Genomic DNA, 23675 nt, shown 5'->3' with positions numbered 1-23675 from the left:
TGTGTGTGTGTGTGTGTCTGTGTGTGTGTGTGTGTGTCTGTGTGTGTGTGTGTGTGTCTGTCTGTGTGTCTGTGTGTGTGTGTGTGTGTGTGTGTGTGTGTGTGTGTGTGTGTGTGCTAGCTGGTGAACAGACCTTTGCAGAGCCCTCTGAACCAGATAGTGACTGTCGGTCAAAGGCCTCCTGCAACCCACACGCGTGTAGTCCTACTGGATGTGTGTGTTTGTTAGGTATGTATTTGCCGTGTGTGTTTTGTGTGTGTGTGTCCACAGATAGCAGCGGGTTAAAGATTAACGTTGGCCGGCTTGTAAAGCTAACACCAAGACAGTGAACCTTTGGAGTTTGATATGATGTGATCACACACACACACACACACACAGTGTGGTCCCTAATGACACGTGAACACACACAGACAGACACACACACGGCCCTCAGAATGACAAAGCTCTGATCGGAGGGAGGTGATCTCTGAAATTGCTCAGGTGAGTTTTTCTGGTTTCTCGCTAAAAAGAAGGAATGTTTTATGTGTTTTGTTTTAAATCTATCAGAGAGAGAGAGACGTGTCGTTTGACCACTCTTCTTCTTCGCTGGTGTCTGATGAACGCTAGCTGAGCTAACCGTGGCTAACTGAACAAACAGGCCGAGTGTGTGAATATAATAATGCTATAAATACTGTTTACAATACACATGTGTTCAGATGATCTTATAAGTGTTAAAATCATTATTAGGAACCACTTCCTACATCAAAGGCAGTAGTTCACAAACCTATTGGGAGTCAAACAAAACACACTAACTTGTATTTTACGAGTATTAAGGTTTCAAATAAAACTTATAAAACGTTGAAGCTGTTTATTCATTTTTAGAGATTGATTTTATTCTTTTAAAATCTTATTTCAAAGTACTTATCTACTGTTTGTTTTTCTATATTCGGTTATAATAAACACTGAATACTGAACAGCTATGTTGAGTTCCTTCTTTTAATACTTTGTTTATAAGAAAAAAGAAACTAAAATAAGACAAAGAGTAAAATATAACAAACCAGCGGATTAAAAGTTACATTTCAGTGAGAAAAACTTTACAGTCGAGTAATATCTAGTTTAAAACACATTGTAATCATTTATATATATTACAAAAAATACAAATGTCACCATTAAGCGTCTTTTGCTAAAATGAAATAATAGATACATCAGATATTAATTCAATTGATGAAATGTCAATACAAAAATATATATATATATATGTGAATATATATTCATATATATATGAATATATATATGTATATATACAATCATAATACGCGTTATTTAACATTTAAGATAATGAACAATTAAAAAAAGAATAAAGAAGATAAATCCTAAACAGAGAGAAGGGCATGCTGGGAGTTGTAGGAGATGACGATCATGGCGGTGTGGGGGCGGGGCTTAAGTCACAGCTGATACATTATGTCTTCAGTAGACCAACATTCATTTATATGTGCCAACAAACATAAAACACCAAATTTATGTTTAACACTCGTTTACTTTCACAGATTGTAAATCTTTCTGATTTGTTATTTAATTTTGTATTAATACAAATATAAGTAATTGAGATGAGATGTAAAGTTCTGGAGCTTTCTGAAGTTTGAAACAAAGGAGTCAGAATAGTGTTAAAAAGTAATTAATTCAAGTAATTCATGCTCTGAATAAAAGAATAACAACATTTGAATGCTTTGATTTTCATGTATTTAAGTCTTTTTCTGTGATTCATCTCTTCCTTATAGCACACACGTCTCCACAAAGACACACTGTAACATTAAATTCATTCATAGCAAATGATAGAAAACAGATTATATTCATCTATAAATATAAGACAGTGAAGAATACATTTAGATACTTAAATTACTTTTACATTTTGCTTCAGTAACGTGTTGAATTTTAGAGAAACGGGAGAAAAAGAAATCAGAATACAGTAGATTCCAATGTGCAAGCGAAGAGACGTGTATGTTGATGGCTGTCTTCATCTTCTTCATCATCACCTCGTCACCTTTGACCTCTTTGTCTCTGTGTTGTCTTTGTCTCTCGCCTCCACACTGAAGTGAAGGACTTGTCTCATTGCAGCTCGCTCTCAAATTCTAACGAGCAGAAACGAGAAGAACATCTCGTTGAGTTTCAAAGGAAACTGCTAATGAATGCAGTAAAGATGCAGCACGCTGTATATTATTACCCTATCAACCTTTCTTTGAGGTTCAAAGGGCTTTTAGTGCGTGCGTGCATGTGTGCGTGTGTGCGTGTGTGCGTGTGCGTGTGTGTGCGTGTGCGTGTGCGTGCGTGTGCGTGTGCGTGCGTGTGCGTGTGCGTGGTTATCACCACCAACACGCTGACAGCATGAATCGGTTGTGGCTGACTGGCGGCCATTCGTCCGGCTTTTAAATGCCCCGTCGGGCCTTAAGCCGGACACTCGCTCGTCCTCCGTTTGACACATTACCTCGTTAGTTTAATACTTATTGGCTAAAAATGTGTCAAAATAAGTCATTTCATTATCAACAACCAACTCTCACAACCCCCCAAATGAGGGACCCTCGGCGGGCTGTGTAATGTGAAGTGGGGGGGCACGGTGTCATGAGCTGGATCCTGTATATTTGTACTAGCTATGTGGAATGTGTGTGTACCTTTATGTAATCTGGTGGAAAAACATAGTAACATTTAAAACCGGATCACACCAAACAAATGTCTGCTTGCGTGTCCCCGTGTGTGCACCGTGTCCTCCTTTTGGACGTGAAGGAAATGTCCACCCTAGTGCTGACGGCCACAGAAGGACTCGCACAGCAGGTGGTTTCAGGTCTCGGTCACAGTCTGAGGACCTGTCAATGATTACGGGACAGACCTCGACCTCTCTGCTGCCGCTTCAAACAGGGAAACAGGGTCAGCGTGTTTCGAGAGGAGAACTGAGGGCCGTCAGGAATAACGTGTTCCTCGTAGCTCAGTGAGATCTGGTGCAGACTGGAAGCTGCACAGAGGAGCTACAGGGACAGAGACCGACTCTGTGCCGCTTCACAGAAACACACAATTCACACAATGGACGCTGTCGGTCTGAGCAGACAGCGCAGAAGCACCAGCGAGACAACACATGACGCGCGTGAGACAGATTTCTGAAGGACAGAGAACATAACGTGTTATTTTGTTGTCTTCCAGTGAGCGCCCCTAATTTCCCTGATTTACGTATTGCTGTCAATCACACCCAATGGAACCCAATCAGAAAGCAGGCGGGGACGGACTGGCGGGGATGCAGAAGGAGGCCGCGTTGCGGGCTCTGATGCAGCGCACCGGATACCAACTGCAGCAGGTAGCTGGTGTGAGACGCACGTTACGAGGTCCCGACAATAGCCAGGACGTATCTGGAGGTTTCTCAAATATGGTGACAGGGTTTTGCATTTTGTTCTTCATGCATCAAGGTGCATTTTAATAAAGAATATTGAGCTTCAAACACGCCACGTGTAACATAAAGAACATTCTGAAGTGCAGATGTTGGTTCATATAACGAAGAAACATGAAGCTCGGTCGTCAAATATGTGTCCACAAGATAGACTTTATCCCTCAGTTCTTTTATTTGTGCTAACGAGACAAAGTATAGAGACAACTCAACTAGACAACGGAACCGAACAAAACCACTGAACTTATTATAAAATGGCCACGAGGGAATAACGGGACAATCAATGCAGTATATTGTAATGTAATGTTATCTGTGTGTAATGTTGTTGAATCTTACTTCCAGGAGAACGGTCAGCGCCGGTATGGCGGCCCGCCGCCCGGCTGGGACGGCCCGCCGCCAGAGAGAGGCAGCGAGATCTTTGTGGGGAAACTACCGAGAGATCTGTTCGAAGACGAGCTGGTTCCGCTGTGCGAGAAGGTGACAATGGTTCCTGTTACAACACATTGTTTAGATCCACGAGGTCCTCACAGATGATCTTCTTGTCTCCAGTACGGAACGATCTACGAGGTGAGGATGATGATGGACTTCAGCGGGAACAACAGAGGTTATGCATTCGTCACCTTCGGCACCAAACAGGAGGCCAAAGCTGCTATGAAGCAGCTCAACAACTACGAGATAAGGTCAGGGTGTGTTTTCATACGTAGAATACAACCCTCTGATACATAGAATACAACCCTCTGATACATAGAATGTAACCCTCTGATACATAGAATACAACCCTCTGATACATAGAATACAACCCTCTGATACATAGAATGTAACCCTCTGATACATAGAATACAACCCTCTGATACATAGAATGTAACCCTCTGATACATAGAATACAACCCTCTGATACATAGAATACAACCCTCTGATACATAGAATACAACCCTCTGATACATAGAATGTAACCCTCTGATACATAGAATGTAACCCTCTGATACATAGAATACAACCCTCTGATACATAGAATGTAACCCTCTGATACATAGAATACAACCCTCTGATACATAGAATACAACCATCTGATACATAGAATACAACCCTCTGATACATAGAATGTAACCCTCTGATACATAGAATACAACCCTCTGATACATAGAATACAACCCTCTGATACATAGAATACAACCCTCTGATACATAGAATGTAACCCTCTGATACATAGAATGTAACCCTCTGATACATAGAATACAACCCTCTGATACATAGAATACAACCATCTGATACATAGAATACAACCCTCTGATACATAGAATACAACCCTCTGATACATAGAATACAACCCTCTGATACATAGAATACAACCCTCTGATACATAGAATGTAACCCTCTGATACATAGAATACAACCCTCTGATACATAGAATACAACCCTCTGATACATAGAATACAACCCTCTGATACATAGAATGTAACCCTCTGATACATAGAATACAACCCTCTGATACATAGAATGTAACCCTCTGATACATAGAATACAACCCTCTGATACATAGAATGTAACCCTCTGATACATAGAATACAACCCTCTGATACATAGAATACAACCCTCTGATACATAGAATACAACCCTCTGATACATAGAACACAACCCTCTGATACATAGAATGTAACCCTCTGATACATAGAATACAACCCTCTGATACATAGAATGTAACCCTCTGATACATAGAATGTAACCCTCTGATACATAGAATACAACCCTCTGATACATAGAATGTAACCCTCTGATACATAGAATACAACCCTCTGATACATAGAATGTAACCCTCTGATACATAGAATGTAACCCTCTGATACATAGAATACAACCCTCTGATACATAGAATGTAACCCTCTGATACATAGAATACAACCCTCTGATACATAGAATGTAACCCTCTGATACATAGAATGTAACCCTCTGATACATAGAATACAACCCTCTGATACATAGAATGTAACCCTCTGATACATAGAATGTAACCCTCTGATACATAGAATGTAACCATGTGATCTCCTGTGCTCCTCCCCCTCACATAGAAACGGACGCCTCCTCGGAGTTTGCGCCAGCGTTGACAACTGCCGCCTCTTCGTGGGCGGGATTCCCAAAACCAAGAAGCGCGAGGAGATCCTGTCCGAGATGAGGAAGGTCACAGACGGGGTGGTGGACGTCATTGTGTACCCGAGCGCCGCCGACAAATCCAAGAACCGAGGCTTCGCCTTCGTTGAGTACGAGAGCCACCGGGCCGCCGCCATGGCCCGCCGCAAACTGCTGCCAGGTAAACGGCAAACCTTCAATGAAACGTCAGCCAAGGCCATTTTACAGGCGCGGCTGAAGACACCAACGTTGTGCTGAATAGGAGCTACACTGCTTCACTAGGCACCATCTCAGAGAAGCAGACTGTCTCGCCCCTCAGGTCGCATTCAGCTGTGGGGTCACGCCATCGCTGTGGATTGGGCGGAGCCTGAGGTGGAGGTGGACGAGGACACCATGGCAACGGTCAAGATCCTATACGTCAGGAACCTGATGCTGCAGACTACCGAGGAGACCATCGAGAAGGAGTTCAATGGCATCAGACCAGGTACCGAGGAACACGGTCCATACCCGGAATTGAACCCGTGACCTCGCAGTGATTTCTAACCGCTGCCAACAATGGTTTTAAGATGATTTGTGTTTCGGGAGAATGAATGTAATCTACATATTTAGAGTCAAACCTCTGAGGCCATGGAGGCGAATAATAATCCTTCTGCCGGGTGGCTGAAGAAAGTCTTCATTTTAAGCTCAAGGAGGTTTGTGGTGCTGCAGGTTCGGTGGAGCGAGTGAAGAAGATCAGAGACTACGCCTTTGTCCACTTCGCTCAGAGAGAGGACGCCGTCAACGCCATGGGCGCCCTCAACGGAAAGGTCAGAGGTCACACGCCGTGAGCAGCATTTCACATTGTGGTGTAAGGATCTGAATGCAGCACTTCACCCCCCCTCCAGCTGGTGGACGGCTCACCCATCGAGGTGACGTTGGCCAAGCCGGTGGACAAGGACAGCTACGTCCGCTACACCCGAGGGACGGGTGGACGCGGGGCGTCTTTGCTGCAGCCCGACTACGCCGCCTACACTCTGGGACAGGTGGGACCCTGAATGCACCGCGCCGCCTACACTCTGGGACAATAGGACCCTGAACGCACCACACCGCCCTAGCTCTGGGACAATAGGACCCTGAACGCACCACGCCGTCTACACTCTGGGACAATAAGACCCTGAACGCACCACACCGCCTACACTCTGGGACAATAGGACCCTGAACGCACCACGCCGCCTACACTCTGGGACAATAGGACCCTGAACGCACCACACCGCCTACACTCTGGGACAATAGGACCCTGAACGCACCACGCCGTCTACACTCTGGGACAATAAGACCCTGAACGCACCACACCGCCTACACTCTGGGACAATAGGACCCTGAACGCACCACGCCGCCTACACTCTGGGACAATAGGACCCTGAACGCACCACACCGCCTACACTCTGGGACAATAGGACCCTGAACGCACCACGCCGCCTACACTCTGGGACAATAGGACCCTGAACGCACCACACCGCCTACACTCTGGGACAATAGGACCCTGAACGCACCACACCGCCTACACTCTGGGACAATAGGACCCTGAACGCACCACACCGCCTACAATCTGGGACAATAGGACCCTGAACGCACCACACCGCCTACACTCTGGGACAATAGGACCCTGAACGCACCACACCGCCTACACTCTGGGACAATAGGACCCTGAACGCACCACACCGCCTACACTCTGGGACAATAGGACCCTGATCTCAGTAGGTTAAAAAGAGCACCGAGGTCTGAGGGCAGAATGGAACCTGGGTGGTGGCAGTAGCTTTGCTTGTATTGTAGCTATCTATACCGACTTGCTCCTGCATCATTAATGCTGAGTTTCAACTATCAGCTACAAGGAGATTTTTTATCCTTTATTTCTGTTTTAATGCATGAACTCTTTTTAGATCCTCGGGTCTTTAGTATTGGACACATTAGCTTGACGCAAGAGGGGTCAAAGTTAAGACTCTGGGGAACTGGAATGTTGAGATGTTTCTCCTCCTCTCCGTCCAGGTCTACGACCCCTCAGCGGCGTACCTCGGTCCGCCCGTGTTCTACGCCCCCCAAGCCTACGCCGCCGTACCAGGTCAGTTCCGCTTCCCGGCGGCCAAAGCTCATGTTGGAGGTCGAGGTCTGATAAGGACGCCGTCCGTCAGAGGTGAGGACGGATCTGAATCAGGAGATACTAAATGAGAGAAATTTAAAAAGTTAGTCCTCATGCTCGTTAAAGGGGTCCAGATCATGACCTCTCTTATATTTTCTGCATGCTTTTTAGTTGTCACGTAATTACTACGTAACTACATTTTGGGAGACTAAAGTGAAGTAAATGAAAACATCAGCCTTCACTCTGATGTATCTTCCAGGTTTGGTTTTGGGGTTTGGGATTATGAATTTATATGATGCATCTCGGCTGCTCTTCATTAGCAAATAACGTCAATCTAATCGAGTCCAACTGAACTCTATTGAATCAAGAATCTAAAATAAAGAATGTCATCTCATAACTTTTCCTGGATATTGTTTTAAACCAAATCCGCTGAATGAAAAGAACTTTATTGATCAACGTGAAATCAGACCGACGCAGCTCATGTGAATGTGACATTGAATCATCGGAGGAGTCCTCCTCAGTGAGGAAGCACGGCGGATGTACTGTTACCATGACTCATAATTGTCTGATTCTTCTTCTTCCCGGTTGATTTCCGGTGATTTGATTGATTTCACTGCCTTTTCGATCTCCTGTAGAAATTTACATGACTGTACCTGTAGGGGCTGCGGGGGTGCGGGGGCTGGGCGGGCGGGGATACCTGGCCTATGCCGCCGGCATCGGAGCCGGCGGCGGCGCCTCCTACAGCCTGAAGGCTGACAAGCAGGTGGAGGAGAAGCTTTACGACCTGCTGCCGGGCATGGAGCTCACCCCCATGAACCCTGGCGCCATGAACCTGAAGGCCGCCGCCAAACCTGCAACACAGGTAACAGAACACACCTGGGGACCAGGACTCATCTGAAGGACCGGCTTATTATGTAGTTCTCCCACCATCATATTGTACTCACCAAATGTTGAGAGGTTACTACGGCAACAGGTCTTATAACGTTCTCACAATCAGCAAGAAGTACTTGTCTCGCTGCAGATGTGACGTTTACCTGACTGCACTGATCCAAACTCTGAAAGGTTTCAGTGAAGGCCGTCTGCCCTTCTCAGACGGTTTTTGTAGAAGTCTCTACTTTATGTTTACTGTAAGACTGTTGTTCTACCATAATTATTCACAGCTAACCAGATACTGTCTGTCTCTCTACCCGTCTGTCTGTTCGCCTCCAGGTTCTGGAGGAGTTGTGTCAGAAGAATAACTGGGGTCAGCCCGTCTATCAGCTCCACTCTGCCATCGGTCCAGACCAGAGACAACTCTTCCTCTACAAGATCACCATACCAGCTCTGGCTACCCAGTACCCCAACGTGTACGAATCGCACTAATCGCTTCTACTACTACTACTACTACTACTAGGAGTATTCCATTTTTCATTTTGTGTCTCATGATGCTCTATTCTTGGAGGAGAATTAAGGCCCCAGATCTGACGCACTGTTCCTTTAAGGGTGTTGAAAACGTTTCTCTTTGGTAATGTAGTGTAATGTGTGTACAGCAGGGTTAGCAAGGTTAACAAGCTTCCGCTCACAGTAAAAACGTTGTTGGTTCCTCTCTGCAGACACCCCTTCACGCCTGCTAAGCTGTGTGCGGCCGTAGAGGAAGCTAAGGTGCATGCGGCCGAGCACACTCTGCAGACGCTCGGCCTGCAGACGGAGGTCGCCGCCGACGCTAGCTGTGCTACGGCCGCCACCGTGGCCTCGGTAACCTTCCCAGGTATGTGAAGGTCCGTACCCAGAGCCAACTAACTCTCCACATAACCAAACCAGTAATGCTAACAGACACCATGCAGGACCAGGGTTAGCAGCACAGTGAGCAAATGCTCTGCAGCTACCAGGGTGACATGGGTAAACTTCCAGGAACGTTATGATTTTACAATTATTGGTCATAAATAGATAAAGTTCGTATCAGGGTGTGAGGATGACGTTATCAACAGTTCATTTTCTGAGGCAGACCTGAGCTAGCCCCAACTATGAGGCTGAACCAGCCCTAGCTATGATATTAAACCAGCCCTACCAATAAGCGTTATCAAAGAGGAAAGTCTTAAGCCTAAATGATAGGAGATGGAAGCTGGTTCCACAGAAGAGGAGCTTGATATCTGAAGGCTGTGGCTCTAGGAACAACAAGGAACCTAGCATTTATGGACCCAGCTGTCTAGTAGCGAGTTATGGTACTATAAGCTCCTTAACATATGACACAGCCTAACCAATAAGGGCTCCATAGGTAAGGAGACTGAGTTTAAATTATATATGTTATACTACTATTAGTAATAGAAGTGCTTCAGTACACAGTAGCATACTCCTGTCTCGTTTTGCTGTAACTACTACGACCACCACCAGTACTACTACCACAGCTTCTCTCATACTAGTGCACCAGTATCTACTGGTAATATGCTACTACTACGAATACAACCACTAATACATCTCCTGCTGAATGAATACCATTTTTTGTTTTTTCTTCTTTCATCAAGATTGAGTTTTTTTATGGTATAAAAGGTGATAACAAGATGTTTGAGTCATTAGAGTTAAACGTGGAGTCTTTCTGCCCTCTAGTGGCCAATAAGAGAGGTATTTACTGTGGTATTATACAACAAAATGAAAAACACTACTCACAGACTGAATTATTTCTGAATCTCCTGCTGTTATACAGCTGTTACACTAAGGATGTTTTATACCTCATACAAATAATAAAAACAATAATAGACAAAACCCTCTCATTCAGTTTCCAGATGTCATATTTACATATGAAATTGTTTATGTTGAACAAGTTTGATTACTGATCTGTAAATATTGATAGAAAAGGTTCAAAGTGGTTTTGCTGATGTTGTAATCAAAAGTCATAACAACCGGTTTCCTCTATAAAGTCTTTGGGGCTGAAACAGTTTGTTCATATCACCGCATCAATTCATGGCGGTTTATAGCAGCGCACCGGTTTATAACAGCGCACCGGTTTACAGCAGCGCACCGGTTTATAACAGCGCACCGGTTTACAGCAGCGCACCGGTTTATAACAGCGCACCGGTTTATAGCAGCGCACCGGTTTATAACAGCGCACAGGTTTATAGCAGCGCACCGGTTTAAAGCAGTGCACCGGTTTATAGCAGCGCACCGGTTTAAAGCAGTGCACCGGTTTATAACAGCGCACCGGTTTATAACAGTGCACCGGTTTAAAGCAGTGCACCGGTTTATAACAGCGCACCGGTTTATAACAGTGCACCGGTTTAAAGCAGTGCACCGGTTTATAACAGCGCACCGGTTTATAACAGTGCACCGGTTTAAAGCAGTGCACCGGTTTATAACAGCGCACCGGTTTATAACAGTGCACCGGTTTAAAGCAGTGCACCGGTTTATAACAGCGCACCGGTTTATAACAGTGCACCGGTTTAAAGCAGTGCACCGGTTTATAGCAGCGCACCGGTTTAAAGCAGTGCACCGGTTTATAGCAGCGCACCGGTTTATAACAGCGCACCGGTTTATAACAGCGCACCGGTTTATAGCAGCGCACCGGTTTATAACAGGGCACCAGTTAATAGCAGCGCACTGGTTTAAAGCAGCGCACAGGTTTATAGCAGCGCACCGGTTTATAACAGGGCACCAGTTAATAGCAGCGCACTGGTTTAAAGCAGCGCACAGGTTTATAGCAGCGCACCGGTTTAAAGCAGTGCACCGGTTTATAGCAGCGCACCGGTTTAAAGTAGCGCACCAGTTTACAGCAGCGCACCGGTTTATAGCGGCGCACCGGTTTATAGCAGTGCACCGGTTTATAGCAGCATTTTCATTCATAGCAGCGTCTTTCTCTCCAGGTTATGCTCTGGCGAGCCCGGGAGCGTCAGCAGTGGTGTCCCAGCTCAAGCAGGCGGTGTCTCTGGGTCAGGACCTGACGGCGTACACCACCTACGAGGGATACCCGGCCTTCGCCGTGGCCGCGCGTCACACCGACGGATACGGCGTTTTCTAAAAAGAAATAAGAAACATCTCATAACTCCGGAGCGTTCACGCTAAACTGCTTTGTTCTTCAAACCCCTATTTTGAAAATCTGTTTTTTTCAGCTTCATAGGGCTTCAGAAAGTAAAGCAGATTAGTGGGAATGTTTGATTATGCTGAAGGTTTTACAGGGAGACGAATCCACCGTGGACACCGTTTCAGATTCGCCAGTCTCCCACAGACAAATTTCTCACCCATTAATCTATTTTCTTTCTTTATATTATATCCGTCTCTGAATACTTCCTACGTAGATAATTATTGTGGGATTGAGGTGCAGGACGGCCTGTAATTGACTGTCAGTTGGTCCACATGTTATTTTTGAATGTGTCTTTTTTTTGCATGTTTTTGGAGAAAGAAATAAGTGAAATGGATTTAGTTCTTCTATGCTTTGTTGTAGTGTTAGTTTCTCTAAGATACCTGGGAGTTGTAGTTATTTTCAATGTCTTTCCACTGGAAACTACCTTTTGGACCATCAGTTTTTTCCTGTCTGTAAGTTATTTAGAGATACAATGGAAATCTGTCGGATTAGAAAATTGAAACCTTGTTTTAGTCACTGAGGCCTTCTGGACTTTGTAGTTCTACAAACTGTGAATATGTAGTTTTTAGGTTGTGGTGTCATGAGCTTCTTCTCCCTCATCTTTAAGTTTCAGTTTTCTGTGGGAGAAGCTCAACGTTTACTGAAAGACGAAAGCTTACAGGACTTACGAATAATACAAATGAATCCTAATTGGTTTTGAATTAAACATTAGCCATATGTCTACAATAACTTCATCAAACCGACACCGGACCAGGAGTCAGGTGTTAGTGTCTGGAAAGATATTTTCTGAATGGATTCTAACTCGTCAGTTAGAAATAAGAGAAATCTTCTCAAATCAAAATACACGTTTGTTTTTCCATCCAATCGTTCTGCAGTTTGGTGAATAGTGCTGATCCTTCCAGCAAAAGATGACTTGCATTACGGTCGAGATGACGTTACACCGTCACCATGGTAACCAATGACAACAGATCCCTCGGTCCGACGCGATAATTGTTTCAGGACGCGCGCTGACATCCAAGTCGCCAACACACCAAAGCAGAGACAGTATTAAAAGTGTGTGGAGCACTTAGAACTTATTTTTATACCAATAGATATCCAGAGGCTATTTTGTACAGAGTTCTTGTGCATTCTCTAATAGGAAAGTGAATCAACACTTATCTGTGATGAACACAGATTTGTGGGTATTCTGGAGAAGTAACATGAAAGCAAACTACTCTGATGAATTGTGATGTTTTGTGATCCATAATCTGACTGAAATAAAGAGACATCAATGTGAAGAGGCGGCTCTAATAAAGTATTTATCCATCTAACCCTAACCCTGAGGTCGTGAAGGCATCACTAAGAGCAGGTGTCCGTCATTAAATGTTCAGTTTCCTGTTTCTGCTCCTTTTATCTCGTCATCAGTTATCTGGTGAGCAGCTGACAAGCATCAGATTACATCCTGTAAATAATCTGATTATTAAATACCCAACATCATTGTCTTCATCTATTATTTATTTATTATAAATATACACACACACTGTGCATACACATAGCGGGGGGGGGTTAGCGGTTAGCAGTTAGCGGCCCACGCTGATGTTGCACACCTTGCAGCTGGGGTCCTTCTTGGCGTTGACGGTGGACTGACTGGTGAGCTGCTGCCCACCGATCGGCTCCACTGCCCCCGAGGACAGGTTCACCGGATCCGTGTAGACCACCTCCAGTAGGACGTCCTGGGCATGGAGGAAGGACAGCGAGCCGTCAGCCCCCTCCACGCGCCTCAGGAAGTGGTTGTCGGATGGGTGAAGCGCCGGAAGTCGGCCCTTGCAGAAGGCGTTTCCAGAGGAGCCCTCGGGGGCCAGGACCAGGACCACGTAGTGGTAGGACGTGTACATGCAGTAGAAATCACCAAAGTAGACGTTGGTGTTCTGGTCGAAAAGGAGGTCTGCTCCGATCTGAGAGACAACAAAGGTGGTGTTGGAGCTACTTCCTCTTCTTCTGTGTGAGCAGGGGGGGCAGATCCTCAGAGGGTTAGACCTATTCAGGACACTTACAGGAGGACATCGTACAGGAGGACATCTTACAGAAGGACAAGAACCGTGGACATCGAAAAAAAATTCAGATGAATCAACAAACAAAACGTTTTAGCTCCTTCTTAAACACAGAAAACTGGCTGACTGGAGTTTCACGGCTACGTCAGAAACCAGTAGACTTACTTCACCTACACCCCAAAACCATTAGAGCTACGTCCTCTTCACTGGAAGAACAATGATGGATGACCTCTAAAATGTCCCTGAAGGGCCACACAAGGCCCTTGAGGGCGGGTCCCACCTGGAAGCGGTAGGGTCCGTACGGCGAGTCCTGGGGAGGCTTCCCCGTGTTGAACTCCGTGTTGCAGCTGAAGAAGACCCCCTCCAGGGTCCCGCTGATGGGCGAGCCGTGGCTGCCGCTGTGGTCTTTGACCGCCGGCAGCATGCGGCGGCACTGAGCGTCCCTGGAGCGGTAGGACGTGCTGCGGACCAATCACAGGGGGTTAGAGGACAGACACACACACACACACACACACACACACACACCTGGCCTGGTAGAAGTAGTCCTTCTGATGGTTTCTGTAGAAGACGGTAAACGGCAGCATGCGGCCGGCGATGGCCTCCGCCTTCTGCAGCAGCTGGTTGAGCTGCAGGGTGGAGTAATCTAAAGGGTTGTAGGTTGTCACAGCGATGGTCAGCGGCATTATTATAGAGGTGACAAGTGTTGTTCTTTGGGGTTCGACCTGCGGTGCAGAACTCCACAATCTCGCTCCACCGAGAGACGGCGTAGTCCCCGTCCAGCCGCTTGGCGGCCGTCTGGGCGGAGACGGTGTATTCCGTGCGAGGACTCAGGAACCAATGGCCTCTCACAGTCATCGGCAGGGGGACCGCCTTCGCCACCAGCTTCGTCGGCACGTCCTGAGAGACCAAGAGGGGGGGTTTCAGTTTCAGGACTTCCTCCAACCTCCTGTAACGTCCGCGGGACCTTGTGGGACCGACCTTGTGTTTGAACTTGTTGCAGCTCTTGTTCTCCTTCTTGTTGAGGTCAATGAAGTAGTGGGTGATCCCCTCTCGGCCCCCCCCCTCCATGTCCCAGCCGATGTTGAACGAATCACAGGTGACGTTGCTGATCCGGAGGAGCCGAGGAACCGGCAGGGGGTCCACGTCCACATCGCCGCTGGCTGCGGACGCTGAGGCTGCAAGAGAGGCGGAGCTTTGGAGGCGGAGCTTCGTTTAAATGAAGTGACTGTTGTTCGAGTCATGAGGGTCAAACTCACAGCAGCTGATTTCTCTAAAAGTACTGATACTATCATTTAGAAATTCTGTTACATGAACATGACTAATATTAGGATTTAAGAATACTGTTAAATAAATGGTACTTTTGATGTATTGAATTCATCCGGAGAACATCCGGCCTGTGAATCGGTAGAAACGGTCGTATCATATAAATATAAACACAATAAACAGTTACTTTCTTGTGGATATTTGAAGGATTATCTGTTTTTTGACACATGACACATTCCTGTTAAACACCATTTTAAATGAAGGAAACACCTGCAATAGAAAGTATGTCATCGGGATGATAATCTTTGTTAACATGAACGCACACTGACCTTCCCCATCGCAACGGCTCTGGAGCTGCTCGCCGTTCATCGTGGTCACATCCAGAAGAGGAAATCATCAGGGAGTCTCTCTCTCATCAGAAGTGAATTAGAGCAGCAGCTCTTATGTAAAGAGATTAACGAGTGAAAGCAGCTCAACACATTCGCAGCGGTTTGATCCCTCAGCTTCGCTTCATTTGTGTCCCACTCAAACGCACTTTGTTCTTTTACTGACGGCTCTGCATCCTGAAGCCCACCTGCTGAGGCACCGAGCGCTCGGGTTGGGGGGGTGGAGGCCTCGACCAGACAACCACGAGGTGTTTGCAGAGCCACAAGTGGACCTGGTCAGACCACCGAGCCTCCACGCGGTTTCACACAGACATGCGAGATCTTCAGGTGTATTTGAGTTTATATTATTACGTCCAGGACTCATTTACTGAACGTTGGAACAAGTGAACTTTGGGTTTGACCTTCTGACGAAAGGGATTCGTGATCCTTAGAGACGTTTAGTATGACGGTAAAAGCTACGAGAACAGCGTCAGCAGGAGGATTCGTTACGTATTCAAAGACACAACTAGTTACGTTTACATTATTCATTCTGTAACCGGGATCATGTTACTGTATTTCGTGTGTTGCTCCGGAGGCAGCATGTTAGCTCTTCTGCTAGCGTAGCATGTTGATCAGGGTTATGGAATCTACGCAGAGGGTTTTTGTTGTGATTTTTTATATATATATAATATTATATATATATATATATATATTATATATATTATATATATATATATATAATCCCGAACAGAGACGGAGGTCACGAGGAGCTCCATCGATGGTTCCCATCACGAGGAGGCTCCTCAGGCCAGTCGAGCTTTGTGGAACCGTCGTCTTTATTTACTTATTGTGAAGAACAGCAGTCGCACACGTGAAGGTTGTTCTGTGTGAACGTCTCAGATGTTCAGAGCTCAACACACATGAAGTTCATCATCTTACATCTTTATTATGTCATCACATAAACACTAATATGTAAAAGCTCCAACACACCGTAATAGAGACACAAATAAATAAATCTAATCAGCTGCATAGAAAAACTGATTCAACTGAATGTTTGACACAAAAGAATAAGGTTATCTTTAAAAGATTATTTTCCCCCAATTCCTTAAAGGGAAGAAAGAGTCACCTCTTCTCACCGAGGAGACGTTTTGAAAAGAGTTCCTCTCGACTTCACCAGAGGAACAAACACTGAGTGAGAAGAGGCCAAAAACAGCTTTAAGACAATAAAATAATATGAACTATTGAGCAACTTCACGCGTCCTGAAGGAGGGACGGGGGGCTCAGGCAGGTCGGGGTGTGCCGTGCACTCTGAAGCGGTACAAGCAGGTGTACTCCTGGTGGCCCCAGTTAGACAAGACCTGGACCTCGATGAGCTGGAAGGCCTCGTGGTTCTGCTCCTGAGGAGAGACCAGGAGGAGAACCATCGATCGAGGTTCCTTGATCACATGGATCATCATAGAGAGATTTAACTCACGGTGACGCGGTACGTCTGTAGAGGTTCTCCCTCCGAGTCGAAGGTGAAGGAGCCAAGAAGCTTCTTCTCTTCATCATCTTCTTTCTCCAGACCCTGGAGACAAAAAACACACCGTTGAGGTCAGCGAAGGACCCTCACCCGCCCCCTCTTCCCCTTCCTCCCCCCTCACGTAGACTGTGAAGTCCCTGGGGGCGCTCTCCAGGGTCCCGCTGGGGGTCATGGCTCTGTGGATGTGCTCCATGGAGAATGCTGTGGGGAGAATCTTCATGGAGAGCCTGATCACCAGGAACCCTGTGGAGCCTCTGAAGGCCCAGCAGTTCCCTGGATGGACATCTGGCTGCAGGCAGGTGACGAGGCTTAAAGATCTCGTCTTCAGAGGAGAGCGTGTTCCAGGAATGAACACGTGTTCCTACCTGGATCACGGCGCGAGGAGACTGGGAGAAATACCACAGAGGAAACCCGAACAGGCTGAGCAGCGCCGCCTTCGTCTGGAAGGTCTCAGAGCAGCGAGAGGTCAGGATGCTGCCACCTGCAGGACGGCACACGCGTCAGGGACGAGGGGGGTGTCACACACATCCAACGCACAGCAGGGGGGGGTGCTGACCTCCAGACTCCAGAGCAAAGTCAGCCAGGCCGGTTCTGTCCAGAGAGAAGAGGCGCAGGGCACCGGTCACCATGTCCTCGACGTCCTGCAGGAGAAGACACATGAATATTAAATAGATGAACGTGATGAAATATGAGCGCTAAACATTATTATACAGCAATAATGTTTATTTTTTTAATACACGTTTTGAGGACATCCAGACAGACGACCCCCCCCCCATCACCTCCTGGGTCAGAGCCGTCCCAGCGGCGTCTTCCTCTCCGTGTTGCCCCTCCAGCTGCTGGCTAACGTTCTGCAGGAGGCGGAGCTCCAGGGCGAGCAGCGCCGCCTGCAGCTCGGCCGTGCTCACGTACCGCTGGAGGAGCGGCTCCTGGAAGCCGCCGCCTCCCTCAGGGGGGCCGCCCCCTTCCAAGGAGGCGGGGTCCACCACCGACAGCTGGTTTCCGTAGAACAGAAGCCGGACCTCCTCGCGGACCTGAACCGAGAAAAATGATTTTTATTCTTTAAAATGGACACAATGATAAAGGTTCGCTCAGCAGTGGACCCCCCCCACACACACCGCCTGCTGGATCCCGTCGAGCCGTCTGCAGTCGTCACAACCACACAGATCTTCCACTTCCCGCCGGACGTCCTCCAGAGACGCCTCCAGCCGAGCAACCTCTGACAGCAATGCATCGTGGGACATGCCGTCCACGCCGGTGCTACAGGAAGACACAGGACACCTTCCCCCCCGTCAAGCTTCTGTCATCACATCAAATAGAACTGTAGAGTAAAGAGGAGGAGTGAAGGGTACCCATCTGCAGCTAGAAGTGATGAAGACGATGACGAGGAGTCTCGTCTCCACTGCTCCTCCTGGACAAAAAAACATGAACTAAGAAAAGCGCGAAAAATCACACAGCAAAAGTGGGCTGCAGGCAGCAGGTCCAGCAGGTCCACCTGTAGCTCCAGACGAGTCCTCGGACTCTCAAGTGAATCCTGCTGCAGAGACTGGAGGCCGACAAAGGTCGTCATTATCATGACAGACACTTATTATTTAAATATTAATCCCCAAGGGGAGTTTGGTGTAATAGCAGCAGTGCAGTAAATACAATAAGTTAAGTGAAAGTATGCACAGAGGAATATGGATTCAATTAGAAAATGAAGGACCGTAGTGTTTGTATTCTGTTGTGTCTCAAGTCCTGTACCTCCGCCTGCTGCCTGTCCTCCAGTCCTCTGCTGAGCTGCTCCAGCTTCTGCTCCATCAGGTTCCTCATCCACGGCTCCGCCTCCTCTCTGCGGCTCTGATCGGAGACCAGCTGGCGGAGGTCAGCGTACAGCTGCAGCACCTCCTCGTGACGCCGCTCCGCCTGCCGCCCTCTGGCCTCCACCTGCTCCGCCAGCGCCACCAGACCCTCCTCCAGCCTGAGCAGCCGGGCCGCGCCGTCCCCCAGCAGCGGGCCGTCCCCCAGCAGCGGGCCGTCCCCCAGCAGCGGGCCGTCCCCCAGCAGCGGGCCGTCCCCCAGCGCGCCTAAAGACGCCTCCCACTCTGCGGGGGGGCGGAGCACCTGCTCTCTGCTGTCGGCCGTCAGCACCTCCCTTGACGCCTCCCCGGCGCCCCCTGCTGGGAGGCTGTGGGAGGCGACCAGCGTCCTCCACTCGGCAACATTGACGGACTGCAGAGCCGGACCGAACCAACACAAGCCTGGAGGGGGGGGGGGGGGACGATCATTGAGAGCCGGGGCAGCTGGGTAATATTCAGAGAACAACTCTGAGGTACTTATCAATAATCAGGTTTCCTTGTCAGATGAAGACGTACTGAAGAGCAGCAGCATCACAGCGAACCTGCAGGAGAAACCAAACTTATTTAACAATGAATCAAACAACATTAATAACTTTGTTAAAAGGGACCTTTGCAATTATTGTGAAGTGACCTTTGCCCTCTAAAAGCTAACCGCCCCCGCCCCCCCAGACAGATGTTACATTATGAAGCTTCTGAGGATTCTCACATTTTGAATAGTTTATGAACATTACCCACAATTCATAGCAATACCACACAGTAAAAACAAATGATGACGTACCCGGCGAGGAGGAAGCTGGAGGTCATGTGACACCATCGCCTGTTGATCCTCCTGCACGCGTCACCTGCTGCCTCGCCTGAAGGCAGGAAGCACATCGATTACTGAAGATCAACAGAAGCCAGCAAACAGGAAGTCAGACCGACAGCAGGAGGGCAAGAAGAGAAGTTCCTCAGGCGGAGAGGACGCGAGGACCCGGGACACATCAGAACGTCTACTGAAGCAGCAAAGAGCGAGACGGAGGTCCATTCAGAGAAGAAGGACCATCGCTGCCGGGAGGCTCGTCAATAAGAAACGCATCAATAAAAGGAGAAGAGGAGGAGGCTGAAGGACAGAAGGTGATGGAGAACTTGTCGTTGCAACAAAGAATAATCAGGTTCCTTATTGTAAAATGAAATAATCAGATGGACCAATGATCTCATTCAGCGGAGTAGAGGAACTTCCAGCCAACAGATGTGGTTCTTTAACCTGTGAAAACAGCAGCGTTCCACATCAGACCCAACAAACAGGAAGCCAGCGAGGAGCAGGAGGAGGACCGTTTGTCCCGACAGTCCTCACCTGTTGGGGACAGCAGACGTTTCCACAGGAGAGACTTAAATCTGTGTCAGACACCCGGAGAGACAAGAAACAAAACCATAGGAGGAGGCGAGACAGACGAGTGCCATGACTCACACAGAGATCCCTCTGCATGGAGCTCCTTCTGGGTGGAGGTGGACTCCTTCAGGTCCATGACTCCACAGAGACCAGGTGCAGCTGTTAACAGAAGAAAGACATTCTGAGACTGAGCCGACTCAGACGGGGGCACATTTGCATTTCGCCACGGCAACAACCAAAGTGAGGAGGTTGGGAGGGAAACGGGTGAGACAGCAGGAGAACCAAACCTGTGCAGACACTAAGCATCATGGGAAAGTTTGTGAGGCCGAGGACCCGCCAGAAGGTTCTGTTGGTCACTGAACCTCTTTTGTCCTTGAGGTTCTTCTAGGTCATGAGAAGTGGGTCCTAGTGTTCCTTTAGGACAGTCCACTGGTCATGGGACAGGTTCTAAAATGTCCTTTACTTGTTGTAGGGTTCCTGAAGTGGTCACTGAGAAGGTTCTGGAGAGTTTTAAGAAGAACACCCGAATAAGGAGGTGAGTGTGAGGAGAAGGTGACGTTCTTCTTGCTCCTGGTGTTGTCAGGTAGGACCCACAGTGGACTGGTACACCCCCCTCGTAGAAACCCCTACACTCAGTACCTCCGTGTCCGTCCTCGGCCTGTGAGAACACCTGCCAGGTACGCGCGAGGACACGCACGCAGCCGGCTGCAGCTCTGCTGACGCACAGCAGAGGGGGGCGGAGCCACAGCTGCAGCACATCTGGAAGAGAGTCGAGCCCCAATGAAGATCTCTGGGACACCTGACTGGGACTCACTGGGACAGACGGGATTTGATTTATGGGGGCGGAGCCACAGAGCAGCATCCCGTGTGCGACCGGTCACATGATGAGGGCTCACCGAAGACCAGAGCGGCACCGCACCCGTCTTCACGTGTCCCTCCTCCCCCACGTCCGCCTCACCTGTCCCTCACTGCCCCCCTTATGTGCCCCCCCCTCACCTGTCCCTCACTGCCCTTATCTGCCCCCCCCTCACCTGTCTTGCGGCTCCGGTCTCTACCGTAGATGGTGGAGGCCTCTGAGGAGGCGCAGCGGTACGAGCCGGCGGCCTGATCACATTCTCGACAGTGAACCCGGCTGGGAGTCTGAAGCAGATGTTTGGGACAACGGAGGTTTGCGTCCACAGAGCGCTGGTTCACCACCACGGTGCCGTCTGGAGCAGAGATCCATAGGAAGCACATGGCACAATCAATCAACCTTTGAAATCAGAGACTTATTCCTTTATTATTTATTGAGAAGATAAATTGACCTTTGGGATCAAACTCCTGGTCCAAGCCTGCAAAAAGAAGGGAAACAAAATCACTTCCCTCCAAAATAAAAGACCAGTACATCAGAGGGAGGAGGAAAAAAAGAGGAGGCGTCTTACCCCAGAAGGTGTCAACCAGCGTGGACTCCTGCACAGAGTCGTCCAGCAGAGAGGACAGCAAGGAGGCGTCAGAGGCAACGCTGCTGCTGAGGAGCGGCGGGACCAACGCTTGACGAGGAGAACCGACGAGGAGAGACTCCGAACAGGAGGCCGAGAGCTGAGAGCGACGAGACGGCCTGCGAGGGGGGGGGGGGCGGAAGAAAGTGAAGGAGAGGGTTGAGGACAGAAGAAGGTACCGAGGACACTCAGAGGACAGAAGACGAGGGCATAAGATGAGGAGAAGGAGACTGACGGGAGAAAAATGAGGGCAAAAGAGATGAGGAGGAAGGAGGAGTTGGAGGGAGAAAAGAGACCTGTTGCTCCTCCAGCTGGCTCCTCCCACACTGAAGGAGGCGCTGCCGCGAGGAATACTTCGGTCCAACAGGCCGTCATCCAGTCGGAGGCTCCGCCTGGACATGATCCCCCAGGAGGTGCTGCTCCTTCTCAGAGCCCCACAGCGAGAGGAGGAGGAGCAGACACATGTTCAACAACATTGTATTATTTATTTTGTTTACGTCTTGTGGCGCCTGAAGTAGAGTTTGCGCCAGGAACAGCGAGGTTGGCGGTTCGAGCCCCGGCTGCTCCATGTCCCATGTGGAAGTGTCCCTGAGCAAGACACCAAAACCCTGATTGCTCCCTGTCGCTTTGGATAAAAGAGTCAGCTAAATGACCTGTGATGGAATATCATTTCCATCAAAAAATCCAATCTTGTTCTAGTGCGGTCTAATAAAGACAAATGTCTCATTCTTATTGACATTAGACCAAAAGATGTATGCAGTTAAGGTAGTAATGATAAAATGTTTCTCCTTCTGTTCTATCAGAAGTACTGCTTCATTCTCCCCTAAGAATTACATGTACCTCGATATTTTACTGTGATTGAGCTAATATTTTCACCCCTCTTGTGTATTCTTTTAATATGTATTACTGAATGTGTTAAATCAAAAAATAAAAAGCTCGCCCACGTGTGTTGAACCATGAACTACAGGTACAGTCGGACTCCAGCCAATCAACGCGGAGCTCAGGCAGCGGATGTTTCAGCGGACCAATGATAATCCGTGGTGGGCGGGGCCCCGCGAAAAACGAATGGTGGCTGTGCTAACGGTAGCTTTAGCTCCGACCCATGGACGAAGAGTAAAATTTAATTAACTTTAGTTTTAAAATACTCACCTTCAGCCAAACTTCCGGACAAGACGGCGACTCTTCCACAGCGGACTTATTAAAGATAAAAGCAGTTGCTGGATGACGCTTATTACGTACTTAACGATAATATTAAAGCTGGAAGGGCAGTTTTTCCCGTTAGATAACGCCGGTTAGCGACGACGTAGCGATGCAAACATGTACGTGTCACAGAGACTCGTCTGGAGGAGAAACATGTTCTAAAGGTTTAGTGACAAAATAACAAGAAGTCAAAAAGAGAGTAAAAGCAGCTGGTGGTTCGGTGATTTAATTACAGATGCAAACGGTTTTATAGCGACAGCGATGATTTATCGCCTCCGTGTGGCGGGAGGAATAAATACCCTGCGTGGGGGAGCTACCAAAGATAATACATTACGATTAAGATGGTTCCCCTCCTTTTTTATGAAGCATTCTGATAGCGTGGTTTTTGAGGGTTTAAAAGAAATCAAAAACATTATTGTGTGGAAAAAGTTTCCAAAAGGAATGAGCAAAGTTTAACAGATCAGAGTGAGGTAAATAATAATGACTCATTTGATTCATTTATTTGATGTATTTAATATGTTTCGAACTTAACAAACACAAAGGTCTACTGCTGTATTTGATGACCCTCACATCAGCAAACCCTTCCATGGGTAAACAAGGAAAGAAACCTTAAGGAGAAGGTCAGAGGAGGACCCCTCTCCCTGGACAGACTGCAACGGATGTCATGTGTACAGAATGAACAATGCAAAAGACGTTCTGTACATTCAATAATGAACTCAGTTTTAAAATAAAGATAATTATTTCCTGCTCAGGTTTAATAAAATGTGTGTGTTCTTAATTAATTGATTTATTATTTGAATAAACCTGTTCACCAGCAGAAACTTTTAATTACCCTCAACATCATCATCATCATTATCATCATTCTATAACGGCCAGAAGTAGGTGACGTCACGCTGTCATGTGACATTGAAGACGT

General features: G+C 47.6%; 3 protein-coding genes across 18 annotated transcripts; 1 reads left to right on the top strand and 2 right to left on the bottom strand.

Moving 5' to 3' along the window:
• Positions 1-279: 279 nt before the first annotated feature.
• a1cf (apobec1 complementation factor) lies at positions 280-12974 on the top strand. 6 transcript variants are annotated; one of them, XM_040177323.2, is made up of 13 exons: positions 280-480; positions 3169-3319; positions 3749-3883; positions 3956-4086; positions 5473-5711; positions 5850-6014; positions 6239-6336; positions 6415-6552; positions 7556-7700; positions 8282-8508; positions 8856-8992; positions 9239-9393; positions 11480-12974. In XM_040177323.2, the coding sequence occupies exons 2-13, from the start codon at positions 3218-3220 to the stop codon at positions 11632-11634; spliced, it is 1827 nt and encodes a 608-aa protein (XP_040033257.1). In that variant the 5' UTR covers positions 280-480; positions 3169-3217; the 3' UTR covers positions 11635-12974. The 6 variants fall into 6 exon arrangements, with proteins under 6 accessions (XP_040033257.1, XP_077958810.1, XP_077958809.1 ...); XM_078102684.1 differs by having other exon boundaries at positions 325-480; positions 8306-8508; XM_078102683.1 differs by having other exon boundaries at positions 325-480; positions 8306-8508; positions 11465-12974.
• Positions 12975-13179: 205 nt separating this feature from the next.
• LOC120819679 (phytanoyl-CoA hydroxylase-interacting protein-like) lies at positions 13180-15419 on the bottom strand. Its single transcript, XM_040177325.2, has 6 exons — positions 15320-15419; positions 14706-14902; positions 14450-14624; positions 14253-14370; positions 14008-14188; positions 13180-13631 (listed from the first exon to the last, which is right to left on the bottom strand). The coding sequence occupies exons 1-6, from the start codon at positions 15357-15359 to the stop codon at positions 13257-13259; spliced, it is 1086 nt and encodes a 361-aa protein (XP_040033259.2). The 5' UTR covers positions 15360-15419; the 3' UTR covers positions 13180-13256.
• Positions 15420-16281: 862 nt separating this feature from the next.
• On the bottom strand, positions 16282-23084 carry LOC120819810 (uncharacterized). Of its 11 annotated transcripts, XM_078102672.1 has the most exons (19): positions 22709-23069; positions 21856-21981; positions 21503-21678; positions 21386-21412; positions 21113-21289; positions 20721-20840; positions 20160-20240; positions 19956-20045; positions 19491-19566; positions 19229-19254; positions 18618-19114; positions 18227-18285; positions 17993-18134; positions 17657-17908; positions 17434-17518; positions 17243-17358; positions 16999-17166; positions 16830-16922; positions 16282-16752 (listed from the first exon to the last, which is right to left on the bottom strand). In XM_078102672.1, exons 2-19 carry the CDS (start codon positions 21957-21959, stop codon positions 16636-16638), a joined length of 2406 nt encoding a protein of 801 aa, XP_077958798.1. In that variant the 5' UTR covers positions 21960-21981; positions 22709-23069; the 3' UTR covers positions 16282-16635. The 11 variants fall into 11 exon arrangements, with proteins under 11 accessions (XP_077958798.1, XP_077958799.1, XP_077958801.1 ...); XM_078102673.1 differs by lacking the exon at positions 19956-20045 and having other exon boundaries at positions 17993-18155; positions 22709-23084; XM_078102675.1 differs by lacking the exon at positions 19956-20045 and having other exon boundaries at positions 22709-23084.
• Positions 23085-23675: the final 591 nt, after the last annotated feature.

The sequence above is a fragment of the Gasterosteus aculeatus genome, chromosome 5 (genome assembly GCF_964276395.1).
Source record: "Gasterosteus aculeatus chromosome 5, fGasAcu3.hap1.1, whole genome shotgun sequence".
NCBI classification, from domain to species: Eukaryota; Metazoa; Chordata; class Actinopteri; order Perciformes; family Gasterosteidae; genus Gasterosteus; species Gasterosteus aculeatus.
Note: the sequence above shows the minus strand (reverse complement) of the source record. Positions and strands in the feature narration are given on the sequence as shown.